The sequence below is a fragment of the Sesamum indicum genome, linkage group LG6, assembly GCF_000512975.1.
Source record: "Sesamum indicum cultivar Zhongzhi No. 13 linkage group LG6, S_indicum_v1.0, whole genome shotgun sequence".
Lineage (NCBI taxonomy): Eukaryota > Viridiplantae > Streptophyta > Magnoliopsida > Lamiales > Pedaliaceae > Sesamum > Sesamum indicum.
In genome coordinates, this window is record NC_026150.1 from 16,262,449 (window position 1) to 16,282,627 (window position 20,179).

Sequence of the window (20,179 nt, forward strand, 5' to 3'; positions counted from 1 at the left end):
GGACATTTCAATTGATGTACGACACTATTCTAATGAGATGGACTGACCCCAAACATAGATAAAAAAACAAATCGTGTCCAATCACAAACAAAATGAAGCTCCATCACATCAAAATAATATGTTAAGGCAGAATTGTAAATGTTAAAATAATAAAGCCAATACTTGAATAATTTTTTTATTTATATGTAATTTTTAATTTTATTAGTTGTTAAAGTTAATTTAAAATTAATATTTTTATTAATATTTTACATTATAAAATTAAAATAATGATAACTATTAATTAATTAGTATATAATTATCACTATTAAGTATAACACAAATATAGATTAAAAAAACAAGTTGTGCCCAAGTCATTAGTGCTACTAATGACTTGGCCACATTTTTCAAAAAAACCTAAAAAAGTTTAAAAAGGTGGAGAGTTGTAAGTAGCACTAAGACTCACCTTATAAATTTAGACATGAATATCTCATATTTGATCATTTTCTGATAAAATTAGTCCCGTGTTGATAGTTTTGGTGCTAACAGGACAAAAAATAATATATACTTGAATTTGAAGGAGACTAAATTATAAATACGTTATTAAATTTGTCAAAATTGGATCAAATGGAAGATGTTTACAATTAAATTCATAAAATAAAGAATTAAATGTGTAAATAGAGAAAATTACATGACAAAAAATACTAGCGATCTCTAATAACGAAAAAAAATTATAATTTTACCTATGAAAAATCTGCATGTCAGATCCAATATATAAATGATAAATCAAATCCATCCTTATCATAATTAACTTCTTATATAAATTATTAAAAAACACACCATACATTACAACAATAAAGATACATTGCTGGAGGCCTCATAGTGCTCCATTTATTATTTGAAGAACTAGTGTGTAAACCACAACCAGTTATTCATATTTGATCAAACCACACAAACCAAAAACAAAGAACACACGTACGCGAGAGATACATATTTCAACTTATATAGTACCTTGGGATTTATTAATTGTATATAGTAAGATCATTCACTTTACTTTTTCCACAGCTTTCAGCCTCTTCTCAACCTCACTTTCCGCAACATCAATAATTTCCCTCGTTTTTAGGCCACCCAAAGGCTTATTCCTTGTTAAGAAATTTGTGAACCAAATTGCTGATTGTTTCAGATATCGTGTAAGATTATTCATGAAGTCCACATATATAAGTCCGAATCTGACTGTGTATCCTTCAGTCCATTCATAGTTGTCAGACCATGACTATACAAAGTAACCCCTTACGTCCACGGGGTGGTCTTCGCTGCAATTGCCATAATGATCAATTTTATGAGCAATATTAAAAAAACGAATTGTACATATATTGTTATTGGTTGATTTGGAACATCAGATTCCACAATCAAGAAATGAAGATTCGTATATCAATATTGTTGGGGAAGAATATAATTTTGGTCCTGTAATTTAGGGGTAGCATTTTTTACCCTACCCAAACTGAATTTCGCAGTTTAGTGTTGTATCTTTAAAATTTTGTTAATTTAGTCCTTTCCTGGCCAATTTGGCCAAAAAAATACACATAACTTGCAAATGATCTAATTAAATTGCAATTCTAGTCCTGTAACTTTGAAAAATAATTTTTTAACCGAATTGGCTTAAAAGAAATATTATAAAAATTAGTTTATACAGAAAATACCACTTCTTAAGATATCAGACTAAAATTATAATTTTTTCAATCTAATTAAGAGCATAAATTGATTTTAATAATATTTTGGAGTCTAGATATAATAGTTTGTCTTAAAAGACTCACTCATGCATTGCTTTGAGAATATTTGCAAGATGGTCTTGGTGATATTTCACCCTCACTGGATCAACACAAGCATCACAAGCAGTGAGCTTGCAATCACTCTTTTTATCCACCCCTGAAAAGAATAATTACAAAAAATTGCTACTAAATGTCATTTATAAAAAATATTTAGAAACTACTTGCATTATAAAAAAGTAATTAGCACATTATCATTTTCTGTGATGTATATAGGTGGTATGCTATTATATGTCGCTTTTGTATATGTCAGAAATTTTTTAATTCCCCATGGGACTATGTGTAACCATGATGAACTAGCCTAAAATCCAAGCAAAAAATAAGTTTATTCATTAACGAATAGATCAATTATTTTATAAATTTAAACAAACATAAAAAAATGCATGCGTGCACATATATTATATATATATATATATATATATATATGTGTGTGTGTGTGTGTGTGCGTGCTTCATATATTAGTACGTGATAGCTAGCCAACTAGTTACTTCAAAAAAAAACAAAACAAGAGGCAAAAAAATATTATTTGAAAAATTGAAAATGAGGATCTTACCACGGGGCCGATTAGTATCCCTCCTCGATTGTCTATAGACAAAAAAATTATCATATGACTTATAATTCTAAAATAAAAAGGAAAAAGAAAAAAAAACAACTAAGATTTTGCTACATAAGATTGTCTGCAACATATATACCTTGATATTTAACATGTTGATCTTTGAAGTAACCATCTTCACATTGGGGATCAGGATCATTAGCATCATAGATGGCTGTATAGTAGTTCAATCCCAAAAAATTGTAGGATCCTTTAAGCCTTTGGGATTCATGTTGTGAAAATGGAGCCAGATTTTCAGGAGGAACATAATCAATCATATTTTGAGGATAGTTTTCCGTAACTATAGGCTCCAAAAACCTGCCATGATTCATCAATCTATACTAAGAAACCTTTTTCATCCTAAGTACAATTAAGTGAACAGAACATACATGCATACACTGCAATTAGTATCATGAAATGAGGATTACAACAAGATTGCTTACCATCCCAATGAAAAATCGAGGGCTCTTTTATGAGCGGCAATATCATCTTTATCTTGTTCACATAGAGGTTCGTACCAGACACAACAAAGTGCTATACCGATCTTCCGTCCTTGATGTCCCTATAATTATTATATACGATTTTCCAATAAGCCAAAACTTTATACATGGAGGCATTATAAATTGCATCCTAACTAATTAAATAATAATATAAACTAAACATGCATTAAAAATGCCTAAATTAACATGAAATTTGGTTCTGTAACTGTGCACAGCTTCGGAATGAGCAAGGAGCATATTTCTTGCAGCAGTATACACATTCTTGGGATCATATATGTTTGGATCGGAACCATAGAGATTACGGTTATTAATATTACTGCTTTGAAATGTGGATAAGAGATGCTTTGGGTTATGATGAAGACCTCTGTGAGGAGGAATATTAGTTCCATTTCTAAAAGCGGTTGATGATGTTCGTAAAAGTGAAGTAAAAGCTGAGCGGACGTATGGTGGAATAGAAGTCAAATCGACGTCTGCTGGAGCTTTATCAGAAACAGAATCTTTTGATTGTGGAGCTAAAGCTGAAACATAAGCTAAAGAAATAGCTTGACTAGGTGGAAAAGTGCATGAAGCATATCCATTAACACAATAGGTTGTCGGCTCATTCACTGTGATCCAATATTTCACCCGTCCCAGAAGCATAACTCAACATATTCACGAAAATCTTTCCTGTTGCAAAACCCAATTAATGGAAATTAAATGTTACATCCATCATTTCTATGTACGAATAATACAACAAATTTTGGAGACATGAATATATAGTTTAATAAGTCCACTTACACTATTTGTTTGCTTAAGAACCCACCATACTCTTCTTGTAGTGCTTGAGGTAAATCAAAATGAAAAAGAGTCACATATGGTTCAAGGCCTGCATTACAGGGACGACATATATGCATGTTAATTATAATGACATAACCATATGCAGTTACTTATTTGAAGGTGTATGCAGTGTTGTGTGCATATTAATATGTAATTTACGAAAAGACTGCACAAGAAATGAGTTGTTGCATATTTTGATTCCAACCATGTTTGATAACAGTATTGATAACGGTGTTATAGTAGTCAATTCCTTCTTTATTGATTCCAGCACAACACCTTCCACCTAATAATGAAACGAGTAGAACACAGTTAATAACACTTAATATATATATATATATATATATGTGAAAATATATAGGAAGTTTTATTTTTCATGACTCCAAGTTCAAAGATAAAAAAATAATTAATTTATTAAATTGTAATTAAATTTTATTGTATATCTTATCGGGCAAAATTCTTGACCATGAAATTGAAAATCTATAGGCATCAAACCCTATGTAATATCTTCCTGCAAGTAAATTAATTAAATATAAGTATATATATACACCTACATAGGTGTATATATAAATTTTATACATTCCCATTAAATTGTAAAGAGAGTTAAAAAGAATGACCTCGAATCTGGCATACAAATCAGTAGCCACATTTCCATTGGATCCATCAATGATTCTTCCTGTCACTCAGAATCAATCCATGTATTTATCAGCTGATTTTGCAATTAAACTAATTTGCATAGCAGTCACATTATATATAAATGTATATATATATATATATATAGAGAGAGAGAGAGAGAGAGAGAGAGAGACCAGGAGCCTTGAGGGCAAAAGTATCCCAGATACTAGGTCCCCTACCACCTTTTGCAGCAGCACCCTCAAACTGAATGAATTCAACATATTAAATTTGAAACAAAAAAAGATCATGCATGATAATTAAAATCTTGTCATTATTTTCTTAATAATATACATATGTATATATATGATCATTAGCAATTTGGATTATATTGTTAAGTTGTGAAGAATAATTTGAAGAAGAATGATAACTCGATTCAACTTAGAAATTCCAAGTTAAGTTGGAAAAGGATAAGTCATGGCTATAAATACTACTCTTATTAGCATTGTTTTGTAGAGTAAAGTAGAGAGAAAAACATATAAGTTCTCTGTGTAATCGAGAGAGAAAAGAAAGAGTTGAGACGAGAGTGAGTGTTGTCTTTCACGTGTGGTGAAGACTTGCATACAGGTGTGTGTGTGTTGTACTCCTCAATTTTCCTCCTCTTTGAGTGTTTTCTCCTGGCTTGGTATCGCCCCCAGTCGTAGAATTTATATCCGAACTGGGTTAACAAATTCGTGTGTCTTTTATCGCCTTCATATTCCAACTGTTGTCCATCTTTTATATCCGAACTGGGTTAACAAATTCGTGTGTCTTTTATCGCCTTCATATTCCAACTGTTGTCCATCTTAACTCGATCCATTTCTTAACAACTGGTATCAAGAGCCTGGTTCAAGGAGTTAAGATGGAGGGAAAGGTTCCAGTCGAACGGTTCAATGGTTCCGACTTTGGGTTTTGGCGTATGCAGATGGAGGCCTACCTATACGGGAAGGACGTGTACGAACCACTTGCAGAGAAGCCCGAGAAGACGAGTGATGAAGAATGGAAGGTGCTCGATCGAAAGGCGATGAGCGCAATAATCCTGTCACTCTCTTAGAATGTCGCCTATCATGTGAAGGGAGCGAAGAGCACGAAGGAAGTCCTACAGACTCTTGCCGATATGTACGAGAAACCCTCAGCAATGAATAAGGTCATGCTGATGAAGAAACTATTCAGGTTGCAGATGGAGGAGAGGAAGTCGGTGGCCGATCACCTCAATGACTTCAACCAACTCACGACACAGCTGGCGTCTGTGGATATCGTGTTTGATGATGAGGTAAAAGCGTTAATTTTGCTCTCATCTTTACTTGACAGTTGGGATGTGGTTGTTACTTCGGTAAGCACTTCGTAAGGGAAGGAGAAGATGAAGTTCGACAACATCAAGGACATGATGTTGAACGAGGAAACCCGTAGAAGGCAAACGGGTGGACCATCTGGCTCTGCACTACATACAGAGTCCAGAGGGAGACCGGACACACGGGGTAAATACCGTGGAAGGTCAAAGTCCAGGGGGAAAAACAAGGGCAAGAAGGAGATGGTGTGTTGGAACTAAGCCCGGACCGGACACATGAAAAGCGAATGTCGGGCGCCAAAGAAGGAAAAGGAGGGCCGAACAGCGAATGCCGCGACGGAAGAGATCACGGATGCACTCTTGTTGAGTGTGAGCAGTTCTTCCGATGATTGGATTGTGGATTCAGGGGCCTCATTCCACTCATGCAGCAACAAAGACATCATGGAGCCATACACCTCAGGTGATTTTGGCTTAGTTTATCTTGGAGATAACAAACCCCTCAAGATTGTAGGAAAGGGAGATGTGCGGATTAAATCAACGAATGGGTCATGCTGGACCTTACATGATGTGAGACACATACCAGGACTGAAGAGGAACTTGATTTTAGTCGGACAACTGGACAGTGATGGATTCCACACGAAGTTTGGAGACGCGAAGTGGAAGATCAGTCGGGGAGCAATGACTTTGGCACGAGGACTAAAGTCGGGAACGCTCTACATGGCGGGAGGATCCAGTTCAAACATCCCCTTTGCAGCAACTGTATCGCAGGCTAACGGGGAGCAATGACTTTGGCTCGAGGACTAAAGTCGGGAACGCTCTACATGGTGGGAGGATCCAGTTCAAACATCCCCTTTGCAGGAACTGTATCGCAGGCTAACCTGTGGCACAATCGCTTGGGCCACATGAGCGAGAAAGGAATGAACGTGCTGAAGTCGAAAGGACGGTTGCCCAAGTTAAAATCGATGGAGGTGGGTCATTGTGAACACTGCGTGTTCCGAAAGCAAAAGCGGGTGAGCTTCTTGACCACAGAAAGAACTCCGAGGAAAGAAAAGTTGGAGCTTGTTCACACCGATTTGTGGGGGCCAGCACCAGTGTCATCTCTTGGTGGATCAACGTACTACATGACATTCGTCGATGACTCCACTAGAAAGGTATGGGTGTATTTCTTAAAAAGAAAATCTGATGCCTTTGATACATTCAGGAGATGGAGGGCACTAGTGGAAAATGAGACAGGTCTACAAGTGAAATGTCTCAAATTGGATAACGGTGGCGAGTACAACAGTGAAGGTATCAAGAATTATTGTGCCGACCATGGAATCCGAATGCAGAAAACAATCTCGAGGACAGCTCAGCAAAATGGCGTTGCTGAGAGGATGAACAGAACACTGAATGAGCGTGCGAGATGCATGCGATTGAAGAGCGGACTGCCAAAGATGTTTTGGGCAGATGCAGTCAACACGGCTGCTTTCTTGATCAATCGAGGGCCTTCTGTCCCATTGAACAACAGGATACCAGAAGAGGTATGGAGTGGTAAGAAAGTGGATCTTTCTTTCTTACGTACGTTTGGTTGTTCAGCCTATATTTTGAACGATGATCGGACTAAGCTGGATGCTAAGTCGATTAAATGTACATTCATTGGGTATGGGACTGACGAATTTGGGTATAGATTCTGGGATGATCAAAACCGGAAAATAATTCGTAGGAGGAATGTTATATTCAATGAGGATGTAATGTACAACGACAGGAAGGTAAGCCCGGACGATGACAAGAAGGAAAGGGAATTTGTTGATCTCTACATTTCAAATTTTGGGATCATGAGACCAGCAGATACAGATTCAGTGGGAGTTCAGACGGACGAAACCGAACAGACAGAGATAGAGCCAGAACCAGCATCGGAGGAACCGATTGCTGAAAGCAGCACACCCTTGGCACTGGGTCGAGAATCGAGGCTGAGAAGGGCCCCAGATAGGTACTCCCCCTCTCTTTATTATTTGCTTTTGTCTGATTGTGGAGAACCCGAATGTTATGCAGAGGCAATCAAGGATGCCTACAAGAGCAAGTGGGAACTTGCGATGAACGACGAGATGAACTCGTTGAAGAAAAACAACACATGGGAATTGTGTCAGCTCCCAAAAGGAAAGAAGGCCCTACAGAACAGATGGGTCTATCGGGTTAAGGAAGAATCAGACGGGAAGAAGCGGTACAAGGCAAGACTCGTAGTAAAGGGATTCCAACAAAGATACGGTATTGACTTTACTGATGTTTTTACACCTGTTGTCAAGTTAACTACTATTCGTCTTGTGTTGAGCATGGTAGCGGCAGAGAACTTGGAGTTACAACAGATGGATGTAAAGACAGCCTTCCTACACGGGGATCTTGAGGAGGAGATATACATGGTACAACCAGAGGGGTATAATGGAGATGATCAGCAGGTGTGTCACCTGAAGAAAAGCCTGTATGGATTGAAACAGGCTCCGCGACAGTGGTACAGAAAGTTTGACAACTTCATGCTAGAGATAGGTTTCTCTAGATGCAATGCTGATCATTGCTGCTACGTGAAGAGGTTCAATGAGTTTTTTATCATTTTACTCCTGTATGTTGATGACATATTGATAGCAGGATCAAATGTCAAGGAGATCAATAGGCTCAAGGATCAGTTGTCAACGAAGTTTGACATGAAAGATCTTGGCGAAGCAAGACAGATATTGGGCATGAAAATCACAAGGGACAAAGGTACTGGTAAATTGTGGTTATTTCAATCTGATTATATTGAGAAGGTATTATGCAGATTGAAGATGGAAAATGCAAAACCGGTTGGAACGCCATTAGGAAATCAGTTCAAACTATCCAACAGTGATTCGCCCCAAACTGACTCCGAACGTGCAAAGATGAGAGTCACACCGTATGCCTCAGCAATTGGGAGCCTGATGTATGCTATGATCTGTACTCGACCGGATATAGCACATGCAGTGGGAGTAGTTAGCCGTTTTATGAGCAATCCAGGAGTGATGCACTGGGAAGCTGTGAAATGGATTCTTAGGTACCTGAGGGGTACTAAGGACCGAGCATTGGTGTTTGGTAAGGGCAAGCTTACCTTGTTTGGGTTTGTTGATGCTGATTTTGCAGGGAGTGACTATGACAAAAGGAGGAGCACTACAGGGTACGTGTTCACATATGGCGGTACAGCCGTATCCTGGGTCTCAAAGCTGCAGAAGGTTGTCACACTGTCCACGACGGAAGCTGAGTACGTGGCAGTTACTGAGGCGGCTAAGGAGCTCATTTGGTTGCAACACTTCTTAGGTGAATTAGGGAAACCTCAGGCAGATGTGATCCTTCATAGCGATAGCCAGAGTGCGATCCATCTGGCAAAGAATCCCGCGTTCCATTCGCGGACAAAGCACATCGAGATAAAGTACCATTTCATCCGACAACTTTTGGAGAAGAAGGCACTGCAGCTGGAGAAGATCCAAGGAGAAAAGAACCCTGGGGACATGCTGACCAAGGCGGTTGCGATGGAGAAGTTGAAGCTGTGTACGGCTTCGACTGGCCTTGATGGCTAGAGTGGACAAACCCGGCGGTACCAAGAAAGAAGTGGAGAAAAGCTAATCAATCTTCAAGTGGGAGATTGTTAAGTTGTGAAGATTGATTTGAAGAAGAAAAGGATAACCTGATTCAACTTAGAATTCCCAAGTTGAGTTGGAGAAGGATAACCCGATTCAAAGTTGAGTTGGAGAAGGATAACCCGATTCAAAGTTGAGTTGGAGAAGGATAACCCGATTCAAAGTTGAGTTGGAGAAGGATAACCCGATTCAAAGTTGAGTTGGAGAAGGATAACCCGATTCAAAGTTGAGTTGGAGAAGGATAACCCGATTCAACTTAGAAATCTCAAGTTGAGTTGGAGAAGGATAACCCGATTCAACTTAGAAATCCCAAGTTGAGTTGGAAAAGGATAAGTCATGGCTATAAATACTACTCTTATTAGCATTGTTTTGTAGAGTAGAGTAGAGAGAAAAACATATAAGTTCTCTGTGTAATCGAGAGAGAAAAGAAAGAGCTGAGACGAGAGTGAGTGTTGTCTTTCACGTGTGATGAAAACTTGCATACAGGTGTGTGTGTGTTGTACTCCTCAATTTTCCTCCTCTTTGAGTGTTTTCTCCTGGCTTGGTATCGCCCCCAGACGTAGGATTTATATCCGAACTGGGTTAACAAATTCGTGTGTCTTTTATCGCCTTCATATTCCAGCTGTTGTCCATCTTAACCCGATCCATTTCCTAACATATATTGAGTATTAAACCTGATAAGCAGCAGTAGCAGATCCAAAGATAAAATGTGGAGGGAAATCGTGGCGAGTAATGTGGCTGTTGTGGTTGCGGACTTTGGAGTTGAGTGCATCAGTAAACTGATCCTCATAGTCTGCTGGACTGTTGTGGACTTGGAGGCTTTTGTTGCTCTCCATTTCAGACAAATTAACACTAGAAAGGTAATCTAAGTTTTGAGGATATATATTTTTTTGGGTTGACAAAAATGAAGAAGGACAGGAGCTATTTATTTAACACGGAAGCTTTTGTACTTATATCAAAAGCAAGGAAAGAAAATGAAGACTATATTATTGTATAGATGGCATATATGCGATCTATACAATACAAAAAAAAATCATTTTATTCAAACGACTTTTTTAAATTATAACGGATTTTGTAACGAAGAGCCTTACTGCGACTAAATCGGGCATTACAAATTATTTGTAATGGCTTGACTGAAAGCCGTTACGATTTGTAACGGTTATTGTTCTGACTGCTATAGGCCGTTACAAAGTAGTGACATGAAAAAAAATAAATTTGGAATTGCTTCTGTAATGGCTCAGTAGAATTTAATTTAATTGTTATTGTAATGACCTTTGTAACATATTTCGTTATTATTGTGCTCGTTATTTGGATCGATTTGTAATGCTATTTGTAACAGTTTTGAATTATATTGTATCTATTTTTGCCACTGCATTTATTACTGCTTTTTACACTGATTTTGTAACAGTTTTTGGAAAGTCAGTTTCGAAATTGATAACTGTTTTTGGCCTAGTCTTTGTAACGGTCTTACGATTTTATTTGTTTTTTGTGTATTACAAAAGTCGATACAAATGCAGTTACAGAACTTATTATTTTTTTAATTTATTTTAATATCTATTTGATTTAATTTTATTTAATATATTTTAATATTTAGTTTGTTTAATTTTATTAAATATTTTTTAATATTTATTTTGTAAAATTTATATAAAAAACACATAATATAACAAAAAATATTATATTAATTACAAAAATAAAAATATTATTTTAAAATAATATTTTTACAGAATTAAAAAAAATTCTAATCTAAATTATTATCCGCTGCGGCAGCGTGTTCGTCGTCGTCTTGGTGGCCGCTAGGTGCTGGCGGATCAGTTGGAGGCTTGGGCGCTAGACAATCGGGTTAGTTGGGATCGATACTTCTGATGTAGCGCTCGAGTGCCAACACCCGATCATCTACGTTGGGGTGGCAAGAGCAATGGAGCAGAGGAATGGCTGAGATGTGATAGTCCAGCAATTGAATGGTGGGCCTTGGAGCCGAGACTGAATACTCGACCCCTCTTCTGATGGCAAGCTGCTACAGCCAGACCTGCTGCTTGTCGGGGCCACGGAGCCTTGAGACCATAATGGAGGTTTTTCATTATTGTTGTGTTGTCTTTGGCATTCCTCCATCATCCTCAAGAACATCTCTTGCAAACATGTTAAATAATTACACAAATTACAAAAATTCCAAAAACATTTCAGAAATTATGAAAAATTTCCAATTTTTTATTAAAATTATAAAAAATAAAAAAAATAAAAAATTAGAAAATTTCTGAAATTTTTTAAAAATTACAGAAATTAAATAATAGAAATTTATGAAAAAAATTTGAAATTTTTTTAAAATTACAAAAAATAAAAAATTTAAAAAATTATGAAAATTTTCTGAAAATTTTTTAAAATTATAGAGAATAAAAAATTTCAGAAAATTATGAAAAAATTCTGATTTTTTTAAAATTACAGAAATTTAAATAAATGTTAGAAATTATGAAAATTTTTAATGTTTCAGAATTTTTTTTTAAATTTCATAAATGTATTAAAAATTCCTAAAATTACCAAAAAAAATAGAAAAACTTTAAAAACCATAAAAATTATATAAATATTATAAAAATAACACAATAATTATATAAACATTTTTCAAAATTTATAACAAAAATAAAGATTCAAAAAATAACAATGCCAAAAATAATTATACAAGTAAAAATAAATTAGAAAAAAAAAACTACATAGGGGCAGTGAACTGGTGGTGGCGGGGGTGGGGGATGGGGGGGGGGGGGGGGGGGGGGGGGGGGGGGGGGGGGGGGGGGTGGACGACGGGGGCGGCAGGGGGGGGGGGGGGGGAGGGGAGAGGAAGAGGAATAGGAAGAGGGAGTGGGAGAAGAGAGTAAGGGAGGAGAAGGGGGGAAAATCTGCCTAAAGGTAATACAAAATATGAGTACGACGTCGTTTTGTTCAGTGGTGTGCCTAAAGCCGTTACAAAGAGTGTTCCAAATAATTAATTATTTTTATTTAAATTGTGGAAACATATCATTGTATGTAGTGGAACAATATAATTGAAATACATTAAAAAAGAAAAAAACCAAATTTTTTTGTTTGACATTGGTACATGTATGCAATATGCAATAAATTTGTATACTCTAGATGTTAGAATTACATTGATGTAACTATCATCTTATAGTGTTAAACTGCATGGGTTAATCGGGCTGTCAAAATTAAGGTCAAACCATTATATATGATCACACTTATAAAAGAATCCATTAGGCCAAGTTGTAGCCTTATTCGGTACACAGATTTCGACATTTGTTCCTAGAACGTAATAATAATCATTCAAAATGTTGTATTTCTAAATCAGACCATATGATTTAAAATCATACCGTCGATATGATTTAATGGACATGTACTTGTATATATTTAAATTTGATATGAATCGGGTGCCCGAATGTAAAGATATCCTACTTTTCAATCTGAATTTAGAGATGACTCATTTTTTGTTACTGCTTTTGTAACAGCAAGTATAATTTACCATTATAACGGCTTTTGTAATTTGTAACGGCCAATTGAAATTAAAATTCCTATTTTTTTTTATTTTGATTTCAAAAGTTTTAAGTTGTAACTGGGTTTGTAACGGCTATTTGCGTTGTCGCCGTTACAAAATTTTATTTTTCGCCTGTCGCCAAAAGTTGATTGCCTTAAATTGTAACAATTTTGTCCTTAATGTGGTCACTAAAAAAAATTTAGAACAATTAAAAAAATTATAATTTTTCTTATTTGACAACATTGCAAAATAAAAAGATATCATTAAAAAAATATACATTATGTAACCTCGTATTCATCCTTGTCAGTCTCGTAGTCCTCGAAATTGTCTTCATCATCCTCTTCATCTTCATTATTAGTTTGACCAGCTTGAGTTCGTGAAGTATCTACACCCTACTGGTGTACAATCGAAAGATCAACCACAATTTGTAAACTATGGGATCACGTAGATTATACGATAGATTGTCTGCAGCAACTTTAGGGACTGGTACTACTTCCTCCGGCTGATATGTGACCTCAGTCCACTTGGACTCATCAACAACTCGCTGAGCCTTGATTTTGCAAACAGCCATCCAATCGCTTTATCCTTTTTCATACTGGGGTACTTAGTGTAGTACATTTACACTACTTGTTGTGCAAGTATGAATAACTCATCCTTTTGGTACATGTTTTTTAAGTTTACAAGAACGAGGTGATAGCGTAGGTGTACCTTCATGCATCTTACTAGATCGACCCAACGACACTTGAACAGGATGATGTGAAAATTCGAAATAAGTGTGTTCATATCATTATATTCGCACGTACGTGTATATATATATATATATTAATTTTCTAATTTGACGACCTACAAATTTATAAATATTACACTATACTATTTAGAAGAATATATATAATTAATATGATATACGATTACTAAAAAATTATAAACTTAAAATAAGTAAACTATAATTAATTAATTAAACACAATAAAGTATTAAATTAGTCTATGTTACCTTATCAACCAGCTTAAGTGATGATCAGCACTAGTCGACGGTCTAAAATTCTAGTAATAATCTATAAGCTAATCAAATGTATATGCACGAAAATCAGAGTGTTGAGAGTGTGTAGTTAGTAAGAATTTCTACAAAAAATGAAATGAAATTAAAACAACTTGCACATATATAAGTTTTTTTGTAGCGGCTTTTGTAATGGTCTCTGAAACTCTTAATATAGTTGTTGAATAACTAGCCGTTAGAAAATATAGCCGTTATTTCGTAACGGATTTTGTTACAACCATTACAAAAAATTCGTCTCTAATGTCACGATTTTTGTAACATTGTCTTCTGTATATTTTTCCACGGTCTTTTTCCATGCCATTATAACGGCTCCATATTTCACCAAAAAGTCGTTATAAAAATCATAATAAATTAGTAACGGTCAATAAATTATAACGGTTTTAGGCACACTGAAAATATGTAATGGCTATTGTAACGGTTCTGGTGGTTACAAAATAAATACATTTTGTTACCTCTTCAATGACGTCAGTACGTCCAATCCATTACAAAAATGTTAAAAAGGCCGTGTGTAACCATTACCAAAAAGCCGTTACAAATCCCGACATTTTTTGTACTGTTAGACTGTTTGACTGCATAAAGAATTCTTGTTGAAATAAATATCCTATTAATTTTTTTTCCAAATATCTTTTTAAAAATATTATCAAGAATAAAATAGTAATTTCTTCCTCACCGTCTAGAGGTTACATAATTATTTTTCATTTAAAAAGAATTTATAATTTCTCCAAATAATAAAGATGCATTAGTAATTCCGGTTAAAGTAAAACCAGATTTATATGAACATTTCTCGTTTCCGTCCAAAATTGATGGAAAAGTAAAAGTATAAGCCCAAAACATATATATTTTTATTTTATTTATTTTTGAACTCATATATATATATATATATATATAAGTTTCCTCCAATTCATTATTCATCCCCCCTAATAATACCGGTATATATATATTTTTTTAGAAAAGACATCCATATTTTCTGAAAAAACTACTACATCGTGGTCACTTTGATGACTATTTTTATTAATAAAAAATATATTCGTTCTAGTTTGACGAATTTTTACTAATAAGAATTTCTAAATTTGTTATGATTTAAAATTATTTTAGTATTATATTAACTTATTTATTTGCTATTATATGAAGAAAAAAAAATCGAAAAAGGTTTCATCAGCAAAATTACCAAAAAATTAGTTATCCTCATATTTGCTTTAATTGCTCCGACATATACGCACATATTGACCATATTAAGAAATTTGACTATAATCCAATATAAATAATTAAAAGAACTTCTTATATCATAATTAACTTCTTATATATATTATTAAAACAACACACCATACATTACAATAATAAGCATACACTGTTGGAGGCCTCATAGGGCTCCAATTATTATTTGAATAACTAGTGTGTAAATCGCAACCAGTTATTCATGATCAAGTCATAAAAGAGCGTACACAGTACATAGTTCATCATTTTATAATAACTTAAGATTCACCGTATGATCGGTGCATTGACTTCACTCTTCCATATATTTCAACCTCTTCTCAAACTCGCTTTCCTCAGTATTAGCTATTAGCCTCTTTTCGCTACCCAAAACTTTCTTCCTAGTTAAGAACTTTGTGAACCAAATTGCTGAATGTTTCGGATATCGTGTAAGATTATTCATGAAGTCCACATATATGAGTCCGAATCTGACTGTGTATCCTTCTGTCCATTCATAGTTGTCAGACCATGACCATACAAAGTAACCCCTTACGTCCACGGGGTGGTCTTTGCTGCAATTCAAATAATGATCAATTTTATGAGCAATATTCAAAATCGAATAATATATATATTGATATTGGTTTATTTGTAACATCAGATTTCACAATGAAGAAATCAAGTTTGTCTTAAAAAAACTCACTCATGCATTGCTTTCAGAATATTTGCAAGATGGTCTTGGTGATATTTCACCCTCACTGGATCAACACAAGCATCACAAGCAGTGAGCTTGCAATCACTCTTTTCATCCACCCCTGAAAAAATAATTGCAAAAATTTGCCACTAAATGTCATTTATAAAAAATATTTGGAAACAACTTGCATTATGTAAAAGTAATTAGCACGTTACCATTCTCTGTGATGTATATAGGCGGTATGCTATTATATGTTGCTTTTGTATATGTCAGAAGTTTTTTAATTCCCCACGGAACTATGTGCAACCATGATGAACCAGCCTAAAATCCAAGAAAAAACAAGTTTATTCATCAATAAATAGATCAATTATTTTATAAATTTAGACACACATATAAAAACGCATGTGTGCATATGTGTGTGTATATGCTTCATATATTAGCACGTGATAGCTAGCTAACTAGTTACTTCACCAGAAAAAGAACAAAAAAAGAGGCAAAAAGAATATTATTTGAAGAATTGAAAATGAGGATCTTACCACGGGGCCGATTAGTATCCCACCTCGATGGTCTGTAGAAAAAAAAATTATCATATGACTTATAATTCTAAAACAAGAAGGAAAAAAAAAAAAACAACTAAGATTTTACTACATGAGATTGTCTGGAACATATATACCCTGATATTTAACATGTTGATCTTTAAAGTAGCCATCTTCACATTGGGGATCAGGATCATTAGCAGCATAAATGGCTGTATAGTAGTTCAATCCCAGAAAATCGTAAGATCCTTTAAGCCTTTGGGATTCACGAGGTGAAAATGGAGCCAGATTTTCAGGAGGAACATAATCAATCATATTTTGAGGATAGTTTCCTGTAACTATAGGCTCCAAAAACCTGTAATGATTCATCAATCTATATTAAGAGACATTTTTCATCAAAAGTAGAATTAAGTGAACAAATCATACATGCATGCATGCATGCACTGCAATTAGTATCATAAAATGAGGATTACAACAAGATTGCCTACCATCCCAATGAAAAATCGAGCGCTCTTTTATGAGCGGCAATATCATCTTTATCATGTTCCCTTAGAGGTTCGTACCAGACGCAACAAAGTGTTATACCGATCTTCCCTCCTTGATGTCCCTATAATTATTATATACGGTTTTCCAATAAGCCAAAACTTTATACATGGAGGCATTATAAATTGCATCTTAACTAATTAAATAATTATATAAAATAAAGGTGCATCAATAATGCCCAAATTAACCTGAAATTTGGTTCTGTAAGTGTGCACAGCTTCGGAATGAGCAAGGAGCATATTTCTTGCAGCAGTGTACACATTCTTGGGATCATATGTATTTGGATCGGAACCATAGAGATTACGGTTATTAATATTACTGCTCTGAAATGTGGATAAGAGATGCTTTGGATCATGATGAAGACCTCTGTGAGGAGGAATATTAGTTCCATTTCTAAAAGCGGTTGATGATGATCGTAAAAGTGAAGTAAAAGCTGAGCGGACGTATGGTGGAGTAGAACTCAAATCGACGTCTGCTGGAGCTTGATCAGAAACAGAATCTTTTGATTGTGGAGCTAAAGCTGAAACATAAGCTGAAGAAATAGCTTGACTAGGTGGAAAAGTGCATGAAGCATATCCATTAACACAATAGGTTGTCGGCTCATTCACTGTGATCCAATGCTTCACTCGATCACCAAATTCCCAGAAGCATAACTCAACATATTCACGAAAATCTTTCCTGTTGCAAAACCCAATTAATGGAAACTGAAGGTTACATCCATCATTTCTATATACCAATAATACAATAGATTTTGGAGACATGCAAATATATATAGTATAATAAGTTCACTTACACTATTTTTTTGCTTAAGAACCCACCATACTCTTCTTGTAGTGCTTGAGGTAAATCAAAATGAAAAAGAGTCACATATGGTTCAAGGCCTGCATTACAGGGACGACATATATGCATGTTAATTATAATGACATAACCATATGTAGTTACTTTTTTGAAGGTGTATGCAGTGACGTGCACAGATTAATGTATAATTTACAAAAAGATTGCACAAGAATAGAATTGTTGTATATTTTGATTCGAACCATGTTTGATGACAGTGTTGATAACGGTGTTATAGTAGTCAATTCCTTCTTTGTTGATTCCGGCACAACACCTTCCACCTAATAATGAGACGAGTAAATCACAGTTAGTAACACTTAATATATATATATATATATATATATGGAAATATGTTGGAAGTTTTATTTTTCATGACACCAAGTTTAAAGATAAAAAAATAATTAATTTATTAAATTGTTATTAAATTTTATTGTAAATCCTACCAGGCAAAATTCTTGACCATGAAATTGAAAATCTATAGGCATCAAACCCCATTTTCTTCATCAATGTAATATCTTCCTGCAAGTAAATTAATTAAATGTAAGTATATATATACACCTACATAGGTGTATATATAAATTTTATATATTCCCATTAAATTGTATAAGAGAGTTAAAAAGAATGACCTCGAATCTGGCATACAAATCAGTAGCCACATTTCCATTGGATCCATCAATGATTCTTCCTGTCACTCAGAATCAATCCATGTATTTATCAGTTGGATTTTGCAATTAAACTAATTTACATAGCAGTCACATTATATATAAATGTATATATATATATATATATATATATATATAGAGAGAGAGAGAGAGAGAGAGAGAGAGAGAGACCAGGAGTCTTGAGGGCAAAAGTATCCCAGATACTAGGTCCCCTACCACCTTTTGCAGCAGCACCCTCAAACTGAATGAATTCAACATATGAAATTTGAAACAAAAAAAGATCATGCATGATAATTAAAATCTTGTCATTATTTTCTTAATAAAATATATTATATATATATATATATGATCATTAGCAATTTTGATTAGTATTGAGTATTAAACCTGATAAGCAGCAGTAGCAGATCCAAAGATAAAATGTGGAGGGAAATCGTGGCGAGTAATGTGGCTGTTGTGGTTGCGGACTTTGGAGTTGAGTGCATCAGTAAACTGATCCTCATAGTCCGCTGGACTGTTGAGGACTTCGAGGCTTTTGTTGCTCTCCATTTCAGACAAATTAACACTAGAAAGGTACTCTAAGTTTTGTGGATATATATTTTTTTGGGTTGACAAAAATGAAGAGGGACAGGAGCTATTTATAGGTGCTCACTGTCACTGCTCTAAGGCTTAATTGGTGGTAGCTGCAAGAATCCAATTATTTTCTTGTCCACCCTCTCCAGGTAAAGTTAAAGGATGAGAATTTAATTTAGTTTTCCTTCTTTTGCACTTATGGCATACTTTAATTTTTTGCTATATTGGGTAGGTTTGAGTTAAAATATAGGGATAATTGCATACCTGAAGTTTGGTGTAATAACACTTAATATATGTATGTATATATCTTTTTTCTTTTGCTCAGCTCCACTAATATTGATTGAACGTTTTGATCTGATAAGGTATTTTAAGGTAATTGACGGAGTGGTTAGCAATCTCACTTATATTTTTATCTATTTTTTGTTGATTATTGAACAAAAAATCTATAGGTCATCCAACTATTAAATTATAAAAAATAATCATATCATGAAAGAAAGATTTCGATTTGTAACTTTTTCCAGCTTTAATAAGACAAGAGAATGAGAGGTCGCCACCATCTAACACCAAAACTTGTAAAAGAGAGAGAGTCGTAATTAACATGGATTAGATGGAGAGGGCCATAGGAAGAGGATAAAGGGGGAAAAAATAAAAGGAGAGAAAGAATAAGAATAAGTAAAGAAAAGGAAAAGAGAAAAAGAAAAAATAAATAAATCCAGGGAAATGTACATGAAGAACGCATTTGTGTTCGTGACATTTATATATATGAGGGTTATCAGTCAAGGGATAATGACTTCAAAAAAACATAAAAATATCAAAAGTTGCGCAAGTTTGAGCGATATTTTAGTATATGTATTAAAAAAATATTAAAATTACTATTATGATAAAATTTTATTAAAGAAAAGAAATGACTTAAAGGGTAAATTTGAATTTTCAAAAATTGATGTGACAATAGATATTCAAAATGAGAAATATTTGAATAATACAGATTACTCGTCACGAAAAAAAAAAAATAGTTTATATCTTTGGTAATAACTTGTGAAAGTTATAATTAAGCTTCCAAGTGACGTTATATATATCTTTAGGAGGTAAAAGAAAGTTACACTATCATACTCTTGACATCTTTAATTTATATCATCTGTATAATATTAAATAGTGTTATCAGATCTATTTAACACGGAAGCTTTTATACTTATATCAAAAGCAAGGAAAGGAAATGAAGACTATATTAGTGTATAGATGGCATATATGCGATCTATACAATACAATATATATATATATATATATATATTATTGAAACGGTTTTTATAACCGTTATTTATTT

The 20,179-nt window shown here is 34.4% G+C and overlaps 1 protein-coding gene and 1 pseudogene across 1 annotated transcript; both read right to left on the minus strand.

Moving 5' to 3' along the window:
* LOC105164628 lies at positions 1,787-10,102 on the minus strand (annotated as a pseudogene).
* LOC105164627 (beta-glucosidase 24-like) lies at positions 15,118-18,893 on the minus strand. Its single transcript, XM_011083321.2, has 13 exons — positions 18,673-18,893; positions 18,460-18,529; positions 18,253-18,311; positions 18,070-18,145; positions 17,830-17,907; positions 17,586-17,673; positions 16,981-17,470; positions 16,738-16,856; positions 16,387-16,604; positions 16,250-16,281; positions 15,929-16,034; positions 15,723-15,834; positions 15,118-15,594 (listed from the first exon to the last, which is right to left on the minus strand). Exons 1-13 carry the CDS (start codon positions 18,832-18,834, stop codon positions 15,336-15,338), a joined length of 1,869 nt encoding a protein of 622 aa, XP_011081623.1. The 5' UTR covers positions 18,835-18,893; the 3' UTR covers positions 15,118-15,335.